At 51.9% G+C, this 16,564-nt stretch overlaps 1 protein-coding gene across 1 annotated transcript; it reads right to left on the bottom strand.

The window, feature by feature from the left end:
- Positions 1-13,536: 13,536 nt before the first annotated feature.
- Positions 13,537-15,299, bottom strand: LOC120843522. The gene is made up of 4 exons (XM_040214915.1): positions 14,791-15,299; positions 14,586-14,674; positions 13,885-14,481; positions 13,537-13,766 (listed from the first exon to the last, which is right to left on the bottom strand). Exons 1-4 carry the CDS (start codon positions 15,297-15,299, stop codon positions 13,537-13,539), a joined length of 1,425 nt encoding a protein of 474 aa, XP_040070849.1.
- Between the last annotated feature and the right edge of the window lie 1,265 nt (positions 15,300-16,564).

The raw sequence follows: 16,564 nt of genomic DNA, 5'->3' as shown, positions 1-16,564 counted from the left end.
TCATTAAAAGACGCCCAAATGTTCGTGTTAAATCAAATATGAATGTCAGTACAAAATAAACGCCAAATTTACATGGCTGAGCGTGTCGTAACGTCACAGGTGCGTACAAAGACCATCGTCAAATAGGTGAGTTTCTCTCAATACCGTAAATATGGTCGTTCTTAGATCGAAGTTATTTTACTGAGACAGCACTCTAAAGCTGAGGGGGTTTCTTTGCTTAACGTTTCGCGAGTGCTTCCGCTGTGGCCAACGAAAGCGCTGTGTGTTTTGCAGGTGCAATCTGAGCAGTTGGGCTCTGTTTAAAATTTAGTTACTTGTCTGGCGGAGAAGCAAGTAGTCGAATGATAATTCTAAAAGCAAAGCAAAGGTGCAAAGGCGTTGCAAGTAACGGCGTTACCGGTAACGCGTCCCTTTTTACGGTAACGTTCACTTACTTTTTCAAAACAGTAACATGCAAAGTACTCACATTACTTTGTTCAAGTAACATGTAACGTAGTTTCTTTACACCTTACTTCTTCCCAAGACCTAGAAAAATTACACTTCTATGTTTTTCGTGTTTTGAGGTTCAAGTTAAATGCATTTTTTTTGCATTTTTCTTCGGTGTTTATTTTTAGTTTTTAGGTGAAACCGTAAAAGATGTAAAGTATGTACGTTCTGTTTCTGGAAAGACATAACGTTTTTTTTGTTTTTTTTAATGTGGTGCTTATCGATACCTGCACCGTCAAAACGTGTCATTTCATAATTAAAAAATGAAGGACGATTACGATTACCACTAATGCGAAACTAGAGCGCAGCTCTTGAGGAGGAGGAGGGAGAGTACGAAAGGGAGGGTATGCTACTCCTCCCCCTCAGTACCCTTCCGTCCTCCTCTCCCCTCCTACACCTCCTTTTCCCCTCCTCCCCTTCTTGCCCCTCCACCTCAACTTCGCTCCTCTACTTCTTCTCCCCTTCTCCTCCTCCTCTTTTCCACCTCGCCCTCCTTTCCTCCTCCCATTAATTTTGCCCGCTAAATGTTTTTATAAATTTTACGAAAATGCTCCCACTAAATTTGCTGCTAAATTTAACGGGGAGCCTACCCCGCTAAATTTAGCAGGGCGATCGACGTCACTTGACCCCAGAGCCAATTCAGTTTCCCCGCTAAACTTAGTGGGGGAAAATAACGTCACATAACTTCGTGTCATGTCACTCATGAAGAAATTCAGTTTCTCCGCTGGATTCAGCAGGAAAATTGACGTAATGTGACCCCCACACCAACTGAATTTCCAGCTAAGTTTAGCGGGGCGGTTACGCCACTAAATGCAGAAACGGACACCTAAGAGCTGCGCTCTAAAATGTATCGGAAGAGTAACGTGCGGTACTTTTTATCGGTAGTGGTAACGCGTTCCTTTCATTTGTAACTAACGCGTAACTTATTTCGCTACGTTTTTTCGGTAAAGCTTGCAACGCTGCCTAAAAGCAATGAAAACCAATAGATAATTTGCTATATTATCCAAGCATCAAGGAGAATCCAGGGATTGGTGTACCACGGGCCACACGCGCACGCCTTCCCCGTATAAAATATTCGAGGTAAATGACCAAAATAAAGCGTTGACAAACGCGCGTGCAAGATGCCATTTGTTTTATGTATTTGCTTTAGAAAATACACTACTGCTGAGTTCAGAACGCCCGGCGCGTGGAACACCAATCCCTGCACTCTCCTTGATGCTTGGGTAATATTGCCGCGCGCAGGGGTCACGGACTTCTAGAACTTTCTCGTTTATTCTTGTTCCGGACATAACTTCTATCGTTTATCCCCGCTTATGTTGTTCTAGAAAGTGCGTGTTCATTCTCGCCCCGAGCGCGCTACGCTCGAACCTTCTCCGCCGAATCTTCGAGATAGTGACTCACTCTAGATAAGACGCCGCTCGCGACCTTGTCGAGTCAGTCTCGCCCCAGCGCTCGATCCTGCGGTTTCGCCGACTTCGACGCCTGCGACGCTCTGTTATTATCTTTTGTACTCTTTTATTTTTTGGCACAAGTTCGCCACATTAAACGTTTATTTCTTTCTGTTCATCTATTGTTTTTGGTCACCACCCGTGACATTATTGGTGGAGGTGCGGGGTATTCCATCCTATGCCCGTCAATCGTACCCCTCCAAAGACATCCCGGCCAAGCGACGTGCTCAGCCCCGGAAGGCTACCCTTCGCCGAAGACGCGGAAGCCCGAAGAAGCCGCCGTACCAGAGGTCAGTCCCCTGAATTTGGTCTGCTGCCGGACAAGCCCAGGCCAAAGAAGACGACGATGGCCAACCAGTCGCAGACCCCGGCCGCTCCTGCCTTCATCTACCTGCCCGTCGCACCCCGGACCCCGACGCCTTTCCACGGGGACGCCCACGAAGACGTCGAGGACTGGCTACAACAATACGAGCGAGTGGCCCAGCACAACCAATGGACGGACGAACAGCGCCTGCAGAATCTTTACTTCGCGCTCGAAGGAACGGCCCGGCACTGGTTCGAAAATCGCGAAACTTCCCTGACCTCGTGGACCGCCTGCAAGGATGCGCTGACACGGACATTCACCAACCAGTATCGACGGGAGAGGGCCGAGGACCTTCTTCGAATGAGGACCCAGGGCGCAAACGAGACGATCACCAGTTTTGTTGAGGATGTTCTGCGCCTGGTCGCTCGCGCCGACCCTCAAGCCACCGACGAAAAGAAGCTGCAGATCCTGATGCGAGGCGTAAAGGATGACATTTTCGGTGGTCTTGTCCGCAACCCTCCAGCCACCGTCGAAGATTTCGTCAGGGAAGCTACGAGCATGGAACGTGCCCTCCTCGCAAGAGCCAGCCATTACCATCGGCACTCGAGCATCGCTGCTTCTTCTGCATTGGGCCATGACATCAGCCCTAGCCTCCCCGGCATACGCGACATCATCCGTGAAGTCGTCCGGGAAGAGCTCCGAAAGATGCTCCCCGCTGCAGACAGCCCGTCTTCTCTAAGACTCGCCGAGGTTGTCCGAGAGGAGCTTCACCGAGCCGTCCAGCCTGAAATTTCCACCAACACGACGACGCCAGAGGAACCAACGCTGAGCTACGCCGCCATGGCTCGACGACCGCCGCAAGCTAACCGCCAGACAACGGCACCACACCGACGAGACCCTCCGATGCCACAGTATCCTCGACGTCAGGAAGGACAGGCCCAGTACATCCGTCCGGAGCAACCCTCGACGAGGAAGACCGACGTGTGGCGGACGGCCGACAGGCGACCGCTGTGCTACCACTGCGGTGAGGCCGACCACGTCTATCGAAGGTGCCCCTATCGTCAAATGGGCCTACGAGGGTTTGCGCCAAACGACCCTCGCCCAAGGTACGGTGAACGCCCTCGTGACATTGAAGAATACCTCCGACGACCCCTGTCCCCGGTGCCGACTCGACCCCGAGGTTCCCGTTCGCCTTCGCCACGACGTGCGCTCTCGCCCTTCCGCCGCTCTCGTCGGGACAGCCTATCCCCCCTATCTCGTCGGGAAAACTAAGTGCGGCAACGCCTGGAGGTGGCGTTGCCGAAGACGACCAGAGTAAAGAGCCTCCAAAAACGCCGGAGCGCTCCCACTCCCCCGACGCCACGCATCGCAACGAAGCCACTGCATCGGTGTCCAACAACCTAAATGTTGTTATCGACGGCTACGACGCATCGGCACTCGTGGACACCGGAGCAGACTACTCAGTCATGAGTGGGAAGCTCTCTCGCCGCCTGCGAAAAGTTACGACGCCCTGGGGAGGACCACAAATTCGAACCGCCGGAGGACACCTTATCACGCCTGTCGGAAGTTGCACTGCTCGCGTCGAAATTCACGGCGAAACGTGCCCTGTGAAATTCGTCGTTCTACAAGACTGTTCCAGAGATGTCATTCTCGGCATGGACTTTCTGTGCGAATACGGCGCTGTCATCGACCTGGGTGAGAACAGATTGACGCTGAGGAAGCCTGTTCCGCCTTCAGAGAAACCCCAAAGAGCGTCACCCGCCGTCCGAGTCGCCGCCGACCACGTGAACCTGCCTCCGCGATCAAGTGTTGTCGTACCCGTCGTGGCCGATACAGCTTCCTGCGGCGAAGTTCTTCTCGAGGGAAGCCTCCAATTGCTCCTGGAAAGAGGAATAGGCGTCGCAAGGGGTGTAGCTGAACTTCAGGATGGGCGGACTGTGGCCCTCGTGACCAACTTCCGAAACGAAACGCAACACCTCACGAAAGGTGCAGCCGTGGGCCACGTCGAGGAACTCCGAAACCCCGCCGAAATCACCGCGATTACTGACGAATCCTCGCCGCCTCAGCCAGACAGTGCGTTGCCAGCGCAGCTCGACATTGACTCAAAGCTTCCGGGCCTGAAACGACGGCAGCTGCTTAACCTCGTCGCCGAATACCGCGACTGTTTTGCGACGTCGTCGAAGGTACGCCAAACCGCCGTTGCGAAGCACCGCATCGTTACCGAGGATGACGCACGCCCTGTGCATCGATCGCCGTACCGAGTCTCCGTTAAAGAAAGGGAGGTAATCCAGGAGCAAGTTCAAGAGATGCTGAGAGACGACATAATCCAACCTTCAAATAGTCCGTGGGCCTCGCCAGTCGTGCTGGTTAAGAAGAAGGACGGAACGCTAAGGTTCTGCGTGGACTACCGGCAGCTGAACGCGGTGACGAAGAAAGATGTCTACCCACTCCCCCGCATCGACGACACCCTTGACCGGCTGCGCCACTCTCGATATTTCTCATCGATGGACCTGAAGAGCGGTTACTGGCAGATCGAAGTCGACGAACGGGACCGAGAAAAGACAGCTTTCGTCACGCCGGATGGACTGTACGAGTTCAAAGTGATGCCCTTCGGACTGTGCACGGCGCCAGCAACTTTCCAGCGTGTCATGGACACAGTGCTGGCAGGGCTGAAGTGGCAGAGCTGTCTCGTCTACCTCGACGACGTCGTCGTGTTTTCCTGCGACTTCGACGAGCACTTGCGACGACTCCAAGCAGTTCTCCAAGCCATACGGAGCGCCGGACTCACCCTGAAGCCGTCAAAGTGTCGGTTCGCCTATGACGAACTGAAGTTCCTCGGCCACGTGGTTAGTAACGAAGGCGTCCGCCCAGACCCCGAGAAGACTCGCGCCGTCGCGGCATTCCCAGCGCCGAAAGACAAGAAGGCCGTGCGAAGATTTCTCGGACTGTGTGCCTACTATCGACGCTTCGTTCGGGATTTCGCAAGGATTTCCGCACCGCTCACAAACCTCACGAAGGACGCCCAGAAGTTCGAATGGGCCGAGGAGCAGCAGCAGGCATTCGACGAGCTGAAGCGAAGACTCCAGACTCCTCCTGTCCTAGGACACTTTGATCAGGATGCGGAAACCGAGATTCACACGGACGCTAGTAATGCAGGACTTGGAGCGGTACTGGTTCAAGTGCAAGAAGGAACCGAGCGAGTCATCGCCTACGCAAGTCGGACGCTTTCCAAATCGGAGAGAAATTACTCCACGACTGAAAAGGAGTGTCTTGCGGTCGTCTGGGCAATCACGAAGTTCCGCCCATACTTGTACGGGAGCCCGTTCCGCGTAATCACAGACCACCACTCGCTCTGCTGGCTTGCGAACCTCAAGGACCCTTCAGGACGCCTCGCTCGATGGAGTCTCCGACTACAGGAGTTCAACATGACTGTAGTCTACAAGTCAGGCCGCAAGCACAGCGACGCCGACTGCTTGTCCAGGGCCCCTGTCGAAACACCTTCCGGCAGCAGCGACGACAATGACGACGAGTGCTTCCTAGGAGCAGTGACCAACGACGACCTGGCACGACGTCAACGAAACGATCCTGAGCTGCGCGCATTAATTCAGCACCTGGAAGGGCGCGGGAGTACCGTGCCCCGTGTTTTCTCACGAACCCTGCCGACCTTCGCCATTCGACAAGGTGTACTCTGCAAAGAGAACTTTGGGGACAGTAACTCGCCGTGGCTGCTGGTAATCCCGAGTGACCTTCGAGAGGAGATCTTCCAAGCCTGCCACGACGACCCGACGTCCGGACACCTCGGTTACAGCCGGACACTGGCCCGTATTCGTGAAAAGTATTACTGGCCCAAGCTCCCCAAGACCGTCCACCTATACACACGATCATGCCACGAGTGCCAGCGACGCAAGAAACCTCCGACGAGGCCGGCCGGACTCCTGCAGCCCATTTCTCCTCCAACTGCACCCTTCCAGCAGATCGGAATGGATCTACTTGGTCCTTTTCCGCCTTCGACGTCGGGGAACCGCTGGATCATCGTCGCCACAGATTATCTCACGCGGTACGCCGAAACGAAAGCCCTTCCTTCGGGGACTGCTGTGGAAGTTGCTAAGTTTTTCATTGAGTCCATCGTCCTCCGGCACGGCGCGCCAGAAGTTCTGATTACAGATCGCGGATCATCGTTCATGGCACAGCTGACCCAAGAAATCCTCCGACTCAGTCACACCAGCCACCGTCGTACAACTGCGTACCACCCGCAGACCAACGGGCTGACGGAGCGACTCAACAAGACAATCGCCGATATGATCTCTATGTACGTCGACGTAGAGCACAAGACGTGGGACGAGGTGCTGCCCTACGTCACGTTCGCCTACAATACGGCGGTTCAAGAGACCACTGGATTCACACCCTTCCAGCTGGTACATGGTCGGAAAGTAACGACCATGCTAGACGCGATGCTACCCCATGAGCCAACTGACACTGAGAGCGACGACGCCCAGGTGGTTGCTCAACGGGCCGAAGAAGTCCGCCAGCTCGCCCGACTCCTGATTCAAGACCAGCAGCGCGTCGACGCGGGCCGCTACAACCTTCGTCGCAGGGACGTCCACTTCCAGCCCGGAGACAGGGTGTGGGTATGGACGCCCATCCGCCGCCGCGGCCTCAGTGAGAAACTGCTGAAACGGTACTTTGGACCATACAAGGTACTTCGCCGCCTCGGCGAGCTGAACTACGAGGTGATGCCCGACGGAACACGAACATCTTCACGCCGCCCACCACGACCTGAGGTCGTCCACGTCGTGCGCCTGAAGCCGTACTACGCTCGATAGGACTGTGGATCTTATGTGTTTCAAATGACTCTTCAGTTTGCCGTTCTTTTTATGTGCTTTGTTTTGTTTTGTGTTGCATCGGGGCGATGCACTTTTAAAGGGGGGAGTAATGCCGCGCGCAGGGGTCACGGACTTCTAGAACTTTCTCGTTTATTCTTGTTCCGGACATAACTTCTATCGTTTATCCCCGCTTATGTTGTTCTAGAAAGTGCGTGTTCATTCTCGCCCCGAGCGCGCTACGCTCGAACCTTCTCCGCCGAATCTTCGAGATAGTGACTCACTCTAGATAAGACGCCGCTCGCGACCTTGTCGAGTCAGTCTCGCCCCAGCGCTCGATCCTGCGGTTTCGCCGACTTCGACGCCTGCGACGCTCTGTTATTATCTTTTGTACTCTTTTATTTTTTGGCACAAGTTCGCCACATTAAACGTTTATTTCTTTCTGTTCATCTATTGTTTTTGGTCACCACCCGTGACAATATAGCAATAGGTATATTATTTTCTGAAAGGCAACAGTTTACCAGACATTCCCTTTAGGTTCCGACTACAGCCAATGCCACAAGCACGAGAGCTCGAGGTCGCCGCTTGAAGCCTTCTTCCACAGAACGAGCGTTCGCGCAAGAAATGTTTGTTTCAAAGCCAGCAGCGCGGGCTAGCTTGCGCGTGGCTGCTGTCTCACCTTAAGGGTGAACGGAGTATTGCGCCAATTGACCCCGTAAGTGACTACGTCACAACATGGCGTCTGGGTCCAAACAAACCGTTGCTAGGGACTTTGCTATGGACGAATGCATGGAGACTCCACATGAGGCTAGGTTTTTGCTTACAAGTAAATAATTTTTTTCAAGCAACTCAACTTTTTGATATCTAATTATGAAGATGTTCTTGACGTATCAATGTTGTATTGCAAAGATGAAAGTCATTTCTGAAGTATTACACTCCGCTCTGCTGTGGTAGCTGACGACAAGGTATATTTTCTGGCCTTTGTTGCAGCGGGCGTCTTCATTGAATTGTGTCGGTAAACGAGTGACAAAAAGAAGTGCATCGCCATGGCCGTAGAGGTCCCCGCAATGCGCGTTTTTTTTTTTTTTTTTCTGTGAAGAAGCCAGCTTAGTTCAGAGGGGTGAAAATGCCGTAAAATCAAACCACGTCATGCAGATCATTTACGACGACGACCTGAAGTGCATTACCGGCGTAGTGCAGGCCAGCATGAGAAACAAATCGTAATCCGTCGAGGTAAGTCGTTTGTTATTCTTATTATTATTATTGAGGTTGTCAGGCTATTAAAGAATTACACGTTTATCGCATTTTCGAAGTATTTCGCTTTTTTTTTTTGGTATACATCAAATTTCGTGGGTGTACTCTTTCGGTGAAGATCTCCATCGAAGCCGCGATGCGGGTGCAATTTGTAATAAACTCACCTTAAGTTGTTTATCCAGTTCTTTCGCGCTTTGGGGTCTTGTGGAAATCTGAGTAAACTGCTAGAATCTTTCTCCACAAAATGGTTACAGCCAGGTACGAAGCACCCTCCCATAGCGCGAGTCAGCAAACAAATTTTGGGATCTCAGCCGATCGCCTGAAGTGCTTTTCTCACGGGTGCATTGCGATCTTTTGCAAGCGATCATCTCGATCGACGCTCGGACTTTTGATAAAGCATATTTTGCATCGCACCCCACTATGAATTCTTATAAGTGTCTGAAACTCATTATATTTCAAACAAATGCAATATCAGAATATCGTCTTTATCCTCACGATTCAAACGCCGGCGCCGGCTTGGCCGGCAGGCGTGTGGCAGACGGCCTACTTCTTGCATTCGTCATCTGCTGTAGGCATCTTCAGGACCGGAAGTTGCAGTCGTAAATATTTCAGAAACAATTGATTACCGGCACACTTCTGTCGAAACATATGGCATTCAAGCTGTGATTTTTAGAAGTTTAAATCCTACTCCTGGGGCCGCTTGCTCGAACGAGTTGAGACACAACTTGAGACAGTCTCAGCCGAGACCGAACCTGAGCCACTTGCTCGAAGCGAAACTTAGTCTGGACTTGAGACTGAAACCGAGTCTCTGACTCAACTTGTGTCTCAAGCCGTGAGACAGCCCCGTAGCAAATTAGCTGGCGGCCGATTTAAGACCCAAACTGAGACCCAAACGGAGACCGAAACTGAGACAGTCTCAGCGGTTAGCCACTTGCTCGAAACGAAACTTAGTCTGGACTTCAGACCAAAACCGAGTCTCTGACTCAGCTCTAGTCTCAGATCGTGAGACAGTAACGGAGGACGCTCACTGGCGGTCTCAGAGTAAACAAAATGTCGGACGTGGCCACGGCGGCCACAAGACACCGGCTCCAAACAATCTTCGCCGCATGAATGCACTCCGCGGCACCGTCGGACCGTGTTTTCCAGGACCGATTTCGCCCCCTCGACGCTTCTGACGAGGTTTCGGTTTCGCCGCGACGGCAACATGCGCATCACCGGAGTCTTGGAGGTAAGAAAACAGTCTTATTTCTGACATTCCTCTTCGACTATATGTTACATTTATTAAGCGGCCAGCTGCGAAGTAATTTTGGAGCAATCGAGACTTTTGTTTTCGTCAGTTAAAAGCCTCTTCTGATCAACATGCAGCGCCGTCATTGCGTCCTCAAAACGTTGTGTAGTGGTCCTTCCCCAAACTCTCTCTATTTTTTATTGTCTTTGGTGTGGCACGGTCTTTCGTATCACGGTGAATTTCTCATTACGAAAACAGTTTTGAAATAACGAGTTTCACAACTTGTCACTGGAAACAGCTGGTGGATACTTGAGTGAGTTTTGAAAAAGAGCAGATTCTTCAAAACAGTAGCGAATGACATGTATTGATCATATCTCGCGGCAAGCTTCGTTCTTTTGAGGACTATATCGGCAATGGAAACTTCTATAGTAGGTATTCAACTGACGGTGTAAACCACGTTTGCTCCTTCGGGTGGTCAACAGCAGCGGAACTCCCCGAACTGCAGCAGAAGTTTTACGCCATGGGCGTCTTTCCGGGCGTCGTCGGAGTCATCGACGGCACCCACGTTCGGATCCAAGGGCCGCCGTGCACGAGGAACTGTTCGTGAACAAGCACTACGGTCACTCCATCAACGTACAGCTGTTTGTGGACGCGCGCTCGAGGATCCTGAATGTGGTGCCATGTGACCCGGAAGCATCCACGATTCCTACGTGCTGTCGCAGAGCAGTGACGGGGAGAACGTCGCGACGGGCGCGTACGGCGGCCTCCTAATAGGCCATTGCGGCTACCCGTGCAGGGCGTGGGTGATAGCGCCTTCCCGATCGCCAACTGCGCCAGTGGAGTGTGCGTACAACCAGGCTTACGGAACAACACGGTTTGTAATCGAAAGGTTGGTGTTATGGAGAGCTGCGTTCAGAAAAACTGTGTCTGTGAGATGTCTCAGAGCTACCTTTTTCTAAAGCGCAAAGGGCACGCTGCGCATTGAATAGCCAGGCTATGAACAAACTGGTTTATGTGCACAGTGTACCCTAAGATAGCCACCATGCCAGGTTGTAGATAAAATTTGATTGTAGCCAGACTGCACCGAATGCCAAACAGCAGCAGTATCATGGGGCCTGGCAAAAGAACTGCTGAGTACAGTTGTATCGAGCATCACAATAAGTGGAGTCAAGGGTTCTGTTTGTTGTTGTTACCCCACAGACAATGAACTGAAACACCCGATCCTGACTTCTCTGTGTCCATGATCCTCACAGGTCCAATTACCTCAGTTTGTTAGATTTATAGCTTTTGGGTACATCACGCTGTTTTCTGTTCTAAAGGGTGCGGTACGTTCCGAGTATCTTAATTTTGCGCCTCCGTCAATGAGCTTTCGACTTTTGCCGGTAAGAAATAATTGCAAACCTAGAAGCGTGACCATATTAAGAGACACTCTGCGTTTCTTACGCTGTCAGACACGATAATGACGACGTTAATATTTCTGATGCCAATGTGGGGTCAACTTTCTGTGGAAATACCAACGAGGTAGAGGGGCTTAGAGCGATAAACCGGGGTTCAGGTCTGCACTCGAAAGTGACCCCCATAAGGAGGCTGCCATTGTACGCAAATGTGACCACTCTTCACATGACCAACCCAAATACGTGACGTCAAAGAAAAGATGGCAGCGCCCATGGAATGCGGGGGCCGTTAGAGAACTGGGCGACTTGATCCGAGGAGAGGAACGCGAATCGCGGCATAGGACCGGTTTAATACCATTTCTACGTTTTTCTTGCTCTCTCACGTAGGTATAACATGAGAATTCCACAGCCCGCGTCTTTTCGTCGGGTTTTCGCTCGTAGTTGACGTGATTCTCGCGAAAGAGTAATACAAAATGAGCCGCACGTTGGTCGGTAATCGCCAAGCGTTGTTTGAACGTCAGTTGAACATCACAGGTTTGCTGTGTGCATCACGCGTGGAAGAACAATTTTGGAACGACAGCAAGCAACTCAAGTCCACTGGAGAAACCCTGTCGGGATTTATTGCAGTCGCCAAATCACCCTGCCGTCGCAGTCTTCCACCGGAACAGAGCAGCTTCTTTGGACTTCACGATGCGTGCCTTGTAGCGAGTTCGGTGAGTGGTTTCTGTCCGCCAGTATCCCATTGGTGCGAACTCTTCTTTCTTCGGCTGCTACAAAGCTCTGTGTTTCCCGGAATGGACGCGATGGTGCCGTGCAAAGTGTCTCGACTGCCGTTGGGTCGCCTCAGCAAGTCGCCAAATCGCCTAGTCCTCCACCGGAACGACGCAGCTTCTTTGGGCTTCACGACGCGTGCCTTGTAGCGAGTTTGGTGCGAGTCTTTTGTCTGCCCGTGTCCCTTTAGTGCAAACACTTCTTCCTTCGGCTGCCCCAAAGCTCTTTGTTTCCCGGAATAAACGCAATGGTGCCGTGCAGAGTGTCTCGACTGCTGTTGTGTCCGCCTCGGCCAGACGCAAAATCGCCAAGTCTTCCACTGCAACGAAGCAGCATCTCTGCACTTCACAACGCGTGACTTGCAGCGAGTTTGGTGCGAAGTTTCTGTCTGCCCGTCTCCCATCAGTGCAACCTCTTCTTCCTTCGGCTGCCCCAAAGCTCTATGTCTCCTAAAATGGATGCAGTGGTGCCGTGCAGAGTGTCTCGACTGCCGTTGTGTCCGCCTCGGCCAGACGCCATATCGCCAAGTCTTCCACTGGAACGAAGCAGCTTCTCTGCACTTTACGACGCGTGACTTGCAGCGAGTTTGGTGCGAGGTTTCTGTCTGCCCGTGTCCCATCAGTGCGAATTCTTCTTCTTTCGGCTGGCCTAAAGCTCTGTGTCTCCCAAAAAGGATGCAGTGGTGCCCTGCAGAGTGTCTCGACTGACGTGTCCGCTTCAGCCAGACGCCAAGTCTTCCACTGGAACGAAGCAGCTTCTCTGCACTTCACGATGCATGCCTTGTAGCGAGTTCGGTGAGAGGTTTCTGTCTGCCAGTGTCCCTTTGGTGCGAACTCCTCTTTCTTCAGCTGCTACAAAGCTCTGTGTTTCCCGGAATGGACGCGATGGTGCCGTACAGAGTGTCTCGACTGCTGTTGTGTCCGCCTCGGCCAGATGCCAAATCGCCAAGTCTTCCACTGGAACGAAGCAGCTTCTCTGCAATTCACGACGCGTGACTTGCAGCGAGTTTGGTGCAAGGTTTTTGTCTGCCCGTCTACCATTAGTGTGAAGTCTCCTGAAGGCTGACCGTTGGCCGAGTGTGTTTGTGCACTACAGCTTGGAGTATGTGGAGCCAAAGCTCACACCACAGAACCCAGATGTCTGGTGTTCAATCCCAACCTCTGCCCATTTTGATGTCAATGAGCATTGCATCGGCGTCCAGTCGTATTTCCCTACTGCGTAATGCTTGTTAAAGACCCCTAGACTAGCAGTGGTGCTGCACTAGCTAAACTTGTCATCTAAGCATAGATGCTGCCGTCCATTGGGGCTAAGTGACTTCCCTCTGTCTAAACATACAAAACACCACTCTTCTCCCCTTTCTTCGGACGAATGCTGGTGGCCGTTGAGCTGTCACAATCTCTGGTCAGTCAAACTATGAAGGCCTCTTGGTCTCTCTGAACATCGTAGCTTGTAAAGATTCAGAGGCGGTAAAAATGTTTCAGAAGTTGCTTTTTTCTGAAATCATGTTTCTTTTGGTGTGTCCCACCACGTCTTTATGTATGCATTCTGTTGAAGAGAAAAAGTTCTTAGTGCTTCTTCCTCGGTGCTCTAATGCAGCCATGGCCTTGTTACTGCCCTCGAGAGATGACCAACTTCGTGAAAAGCTGTCGGAAAACCACCCTCTTTCAGCAGCGCTTTGCTGATGGCACATGTGGTGTATTTGCAGCTTGAAGTTGTACCCCAGCATTGTCTTCATCATGATAGCACAGTGGGAGTATGATCAGTTGTCTGAGCGAGAAATGGATGATCAAACCTCCTGAAAAGTGGGGTCTTGGGGGCAATGCCAATTGTCTCAGTCTGCAGCTTTGGGAGCCAGTTTCGGCCTCTTTTGGCCACCTTGTCGAAGGTTCGCCGAAGCACCTTTTTTTTCTATAGTGCACAAGTGCAGGACATTCTGGGTGAGGCTGTGGAGGCCACCAGCATCTTCGGCAAGCACCAGTCCACGTTTGTCGCTTGTGACCAGCACAATCATGGAGCATTCTGGACACTTGGTTACTTTGGAAAAGTTTACGGCCACCTTCCCTGCGATAAACTCAACAACAGACTCAGCAAACTGAGAAAGTGGCGTGTAGGAATTTGTCTCGTGGGTGCCTTCACCTGTGGCAGCTTCAATCTCTTGATTGGACTTGCTGGTGGCAACCTGACGAGCTGACAAGGAGTGTTGCGGTGCCGTCGACCTGGCAGTTGCCTCGGGTTGAGGGCTGGACATTGGCGACCAGGCACTTCCTATAGGCAGAGCGGAACTCGAGTGTTGTTGGGTTGTCGTTGTTGCCCGTCTTGTTATGCACAGTCGCAAAGAACAGCTCCAGGTGGTCCTGGCTGAGCTTCCTCGTCAGCAGGCACCTGAGTGGTGGACTTGGGCCCCAGACCAGGTCTTCAGCGAGGCCCTTATTGGACTCCAGGACGAGCCGGAAGCCGAGGATTGGAGTCTTCCTTGCTCCTTGACTCAGTGGCTGGCCCGTGAAGTCCTTCAAGCCTCGGAGGCAGTGTAAAGCCTGGTCAATGCGTGTCAGCATGGCGTTCTTGTTGACGGCTCGAATGGGGGCCTTGCTTCCATGACCAAGTGGGTGACAGGAGTTGCTCAGGTCGAAGATGTTGTCGACTGCTGCTGCAAACTCTGTGGTGGCCTCCACTCCCTCGAAGCCTCGAATGCCCTTCTCCTTACAATACAGCAAGGCACAGCTCACTGACCGACTCAGGGTTTGGGCCGCCAGGGAGACCTTCATTTTTTTTTGCGCTGGAAATCAATGTGTTTCTTGCTTAGCTTGTTGGCAGCATGAAGGCCCTCTCGTTGCTGCAGGCTGTCCAGGGCCTCGAGATATTTTCATGCGACGACCCTACCTGCCCCATCCCTGATGCATTGCTTCTCGGCGAGCACGTTGCGCATTAGTTTCAGCATGTGGCAGGCATCCAAGAGTCCATACACCCTCCTGGAGGGGTCAGAAGGGTTGGAAAACCAGTTTTCAGCGGCGGAGCAAAGCACACTCCAAGTGCTGTCAACATGGAAATGTTGCAGTTGGTGCCGTCGCATGTCACGCTGATGCACTCTGCTCCGGCCTCCTCCAGCTTGGTGATATACTGGCGCACAAGGTTGGCCCGAATGTTGCCATGCAGGCCATCAATGAGGGCAGAGCCCGATGGGATTTTCCAGCTTTTGTTGACTGCGACTGCCAGAAACACAAGTGCATGCTTGGCATAGGCGACGCAGTCGTTGTTGAGGATGCCGTGGCCCAGGTCACAGTACCCGATGACCTCTTTGCCATCCCAATCGACTTGTTTCTTGATGCTCATCTCGTCAACCATCAAGCTGACTAGAACTCGTCCCTTCTGAACTTCTTGTGTTACTCTGTTGAATGACTCCCTGGTGAAGCCTGGGTTTCCATCGATCACCACGGCCCATTTGCGAAGAGCACTTGCGTGTGGCAGCCCAACGTGCTTCCGCAGGAACTTGTATGCTTTTGCCGAGTAAAAGTGTACCGTGAGGGCAAACTTGCGCACATCCTCTGCGTACATGTTCTTTGGTTTCCTGGATCTCCTCAGGACAAGGTTGCGCATCTTGTCTGTGAAGATGTCAACGATGTTGACTGCTGACCCAGGAAGCCTCCTTCTCAGCTCTCGGAGAAGGACGTTCAGCTTTTCTATCCTGGCCGTCTTTCTGTTGACCTTCTTCTTTGCCTGTTTAAGCAATTTTCTCGCCCTCTGCAGCTTCCGCCTATTGCTACGCAGAAGATCCCTGTGCTGTCGTGGCGATACAACTGAATAGTTGTGATCACCGGAACAAGCGTGGCGCCACACACATATCTTCGAGCGTGGCATCAGGTGTTGACTCCGCACTGCTTCCAGGTCCAGTCGCAGCGCTGGCTTCGTGACACCCCACAGACAGATATTCGGGAATGGTCTCGAGTGTCGACTTAGCAGTGCTTCCCGGTCCAGTGGCGGCGCTGGCTTCTGGAGCCTCCCCGGAGCTTGGTAGAGTGGTCGACGAGCCAGGCTGCCTCTCCATAGGAGAAGACCTGCCAGCAGAAAAAAACAAAAACAAAAACGGAATCACTACAGTTTACCTAATCTTGGGCAGCTCTCTTGGTGCATAATTTTTGTCTTGGCAATGCGGAGCGCAGGTTCATCGACTTCTTTTGCAGGGGTTGTGGTGGCGTCGGAACGTCAAGCTTTGATTGGTTGTAATTAAAGGATAGTCGGCAGACTAGAAGGCATCTTGCTTTGAGGGCTAGCCACTACTCTTCGATTAGAGCCAATCAGAACTTGGCGTTTTGACGTCACCACAACCCCTGCAAAAGAAGCAGACATACTTGCACTCCGCATATCATATCTGCCGTAAGATTAGAACTGGTGTTCCTTGCCACAAGCCAGAAAGTTAGCTTCACATATTTCTTTTATTAACCCAGCTGCAACGACTCCCTAGAAATATATACATGTCACACCAGATAGGAAGTTTGCCAATACAGCCATTTTTATTGGATATTGACATGAGTTTTCTTTTTGCCTTTGACAATGTGCGTCCAGGATTAAAATTGCATTACCTAGTTGCCTAAAATATTATATTTTCCTCTCCGTCTCTATGTTCAACTGCTGTTCTAGGTATTTTTATAGTGTTGCCAAGGTAAAATCTGAGCGTGATAGTATGTTTACGAAGCAGCCACCCATCGTTGTAATCAGTATGTTTTTCTCAGGCAAATAAAAGTGATCTGCAGCAATGTACCTGTGCCTTTGCTTGCGTTGCTGGCGCTGAAGAGTGCCCACATGAGACTGTGCTCGTTGTCGTTTCCGAGGTGATTGTTCGGACGTGCGTGCTGGAAAGTCGA

The sequence above is a fragment of the Ixodes scapularis genome, unplaced genomic scaffold (genome assembly GCF_016920785.2).
Source record: "Ixodes scapularis isolate PalLabHiFi unplaced genomic scaffold, ASM1692078v2 PGA_scaffold5__190_contigs__length_132052651, whole genome shotgun sequence".
In the NCBI taxonomy this organism is placed as follows: Eukaryota; Metazoa; Arthropoda; class Arachnida; order Ixodida; family Ixodidae; genus Ixodes; species Ixodes scapularis.
Note: the sequence above shows the minus strand (reverse complement) of the source record. Positions and strands in the feature narration are given on the sequence as shown.

Coding starts and splice junctions, on each gene's coding strand:
- LOC120843522 (XM_040214915.1), bottom strand. CDS start 15,299: ATGCGCAACCTTGTCCTGAGGAGATCCAGGAAACCAAAGAACATGTAC. Junction 14,675..14,790: donor CTGGAGGAGGCCGGAGCAGA/GTGCATCAGCGT, acceptor TGACCCCTCCAG/GAGGGTGTATGGACTCTTGG. Junction 13,767..13,884: donor ACTCCTTGTCAGCTCGTCAG/GTTGCCACCAGC, acceptor AGTTTATCGCAG/GGAAGGTGGCCGTAAACTTT.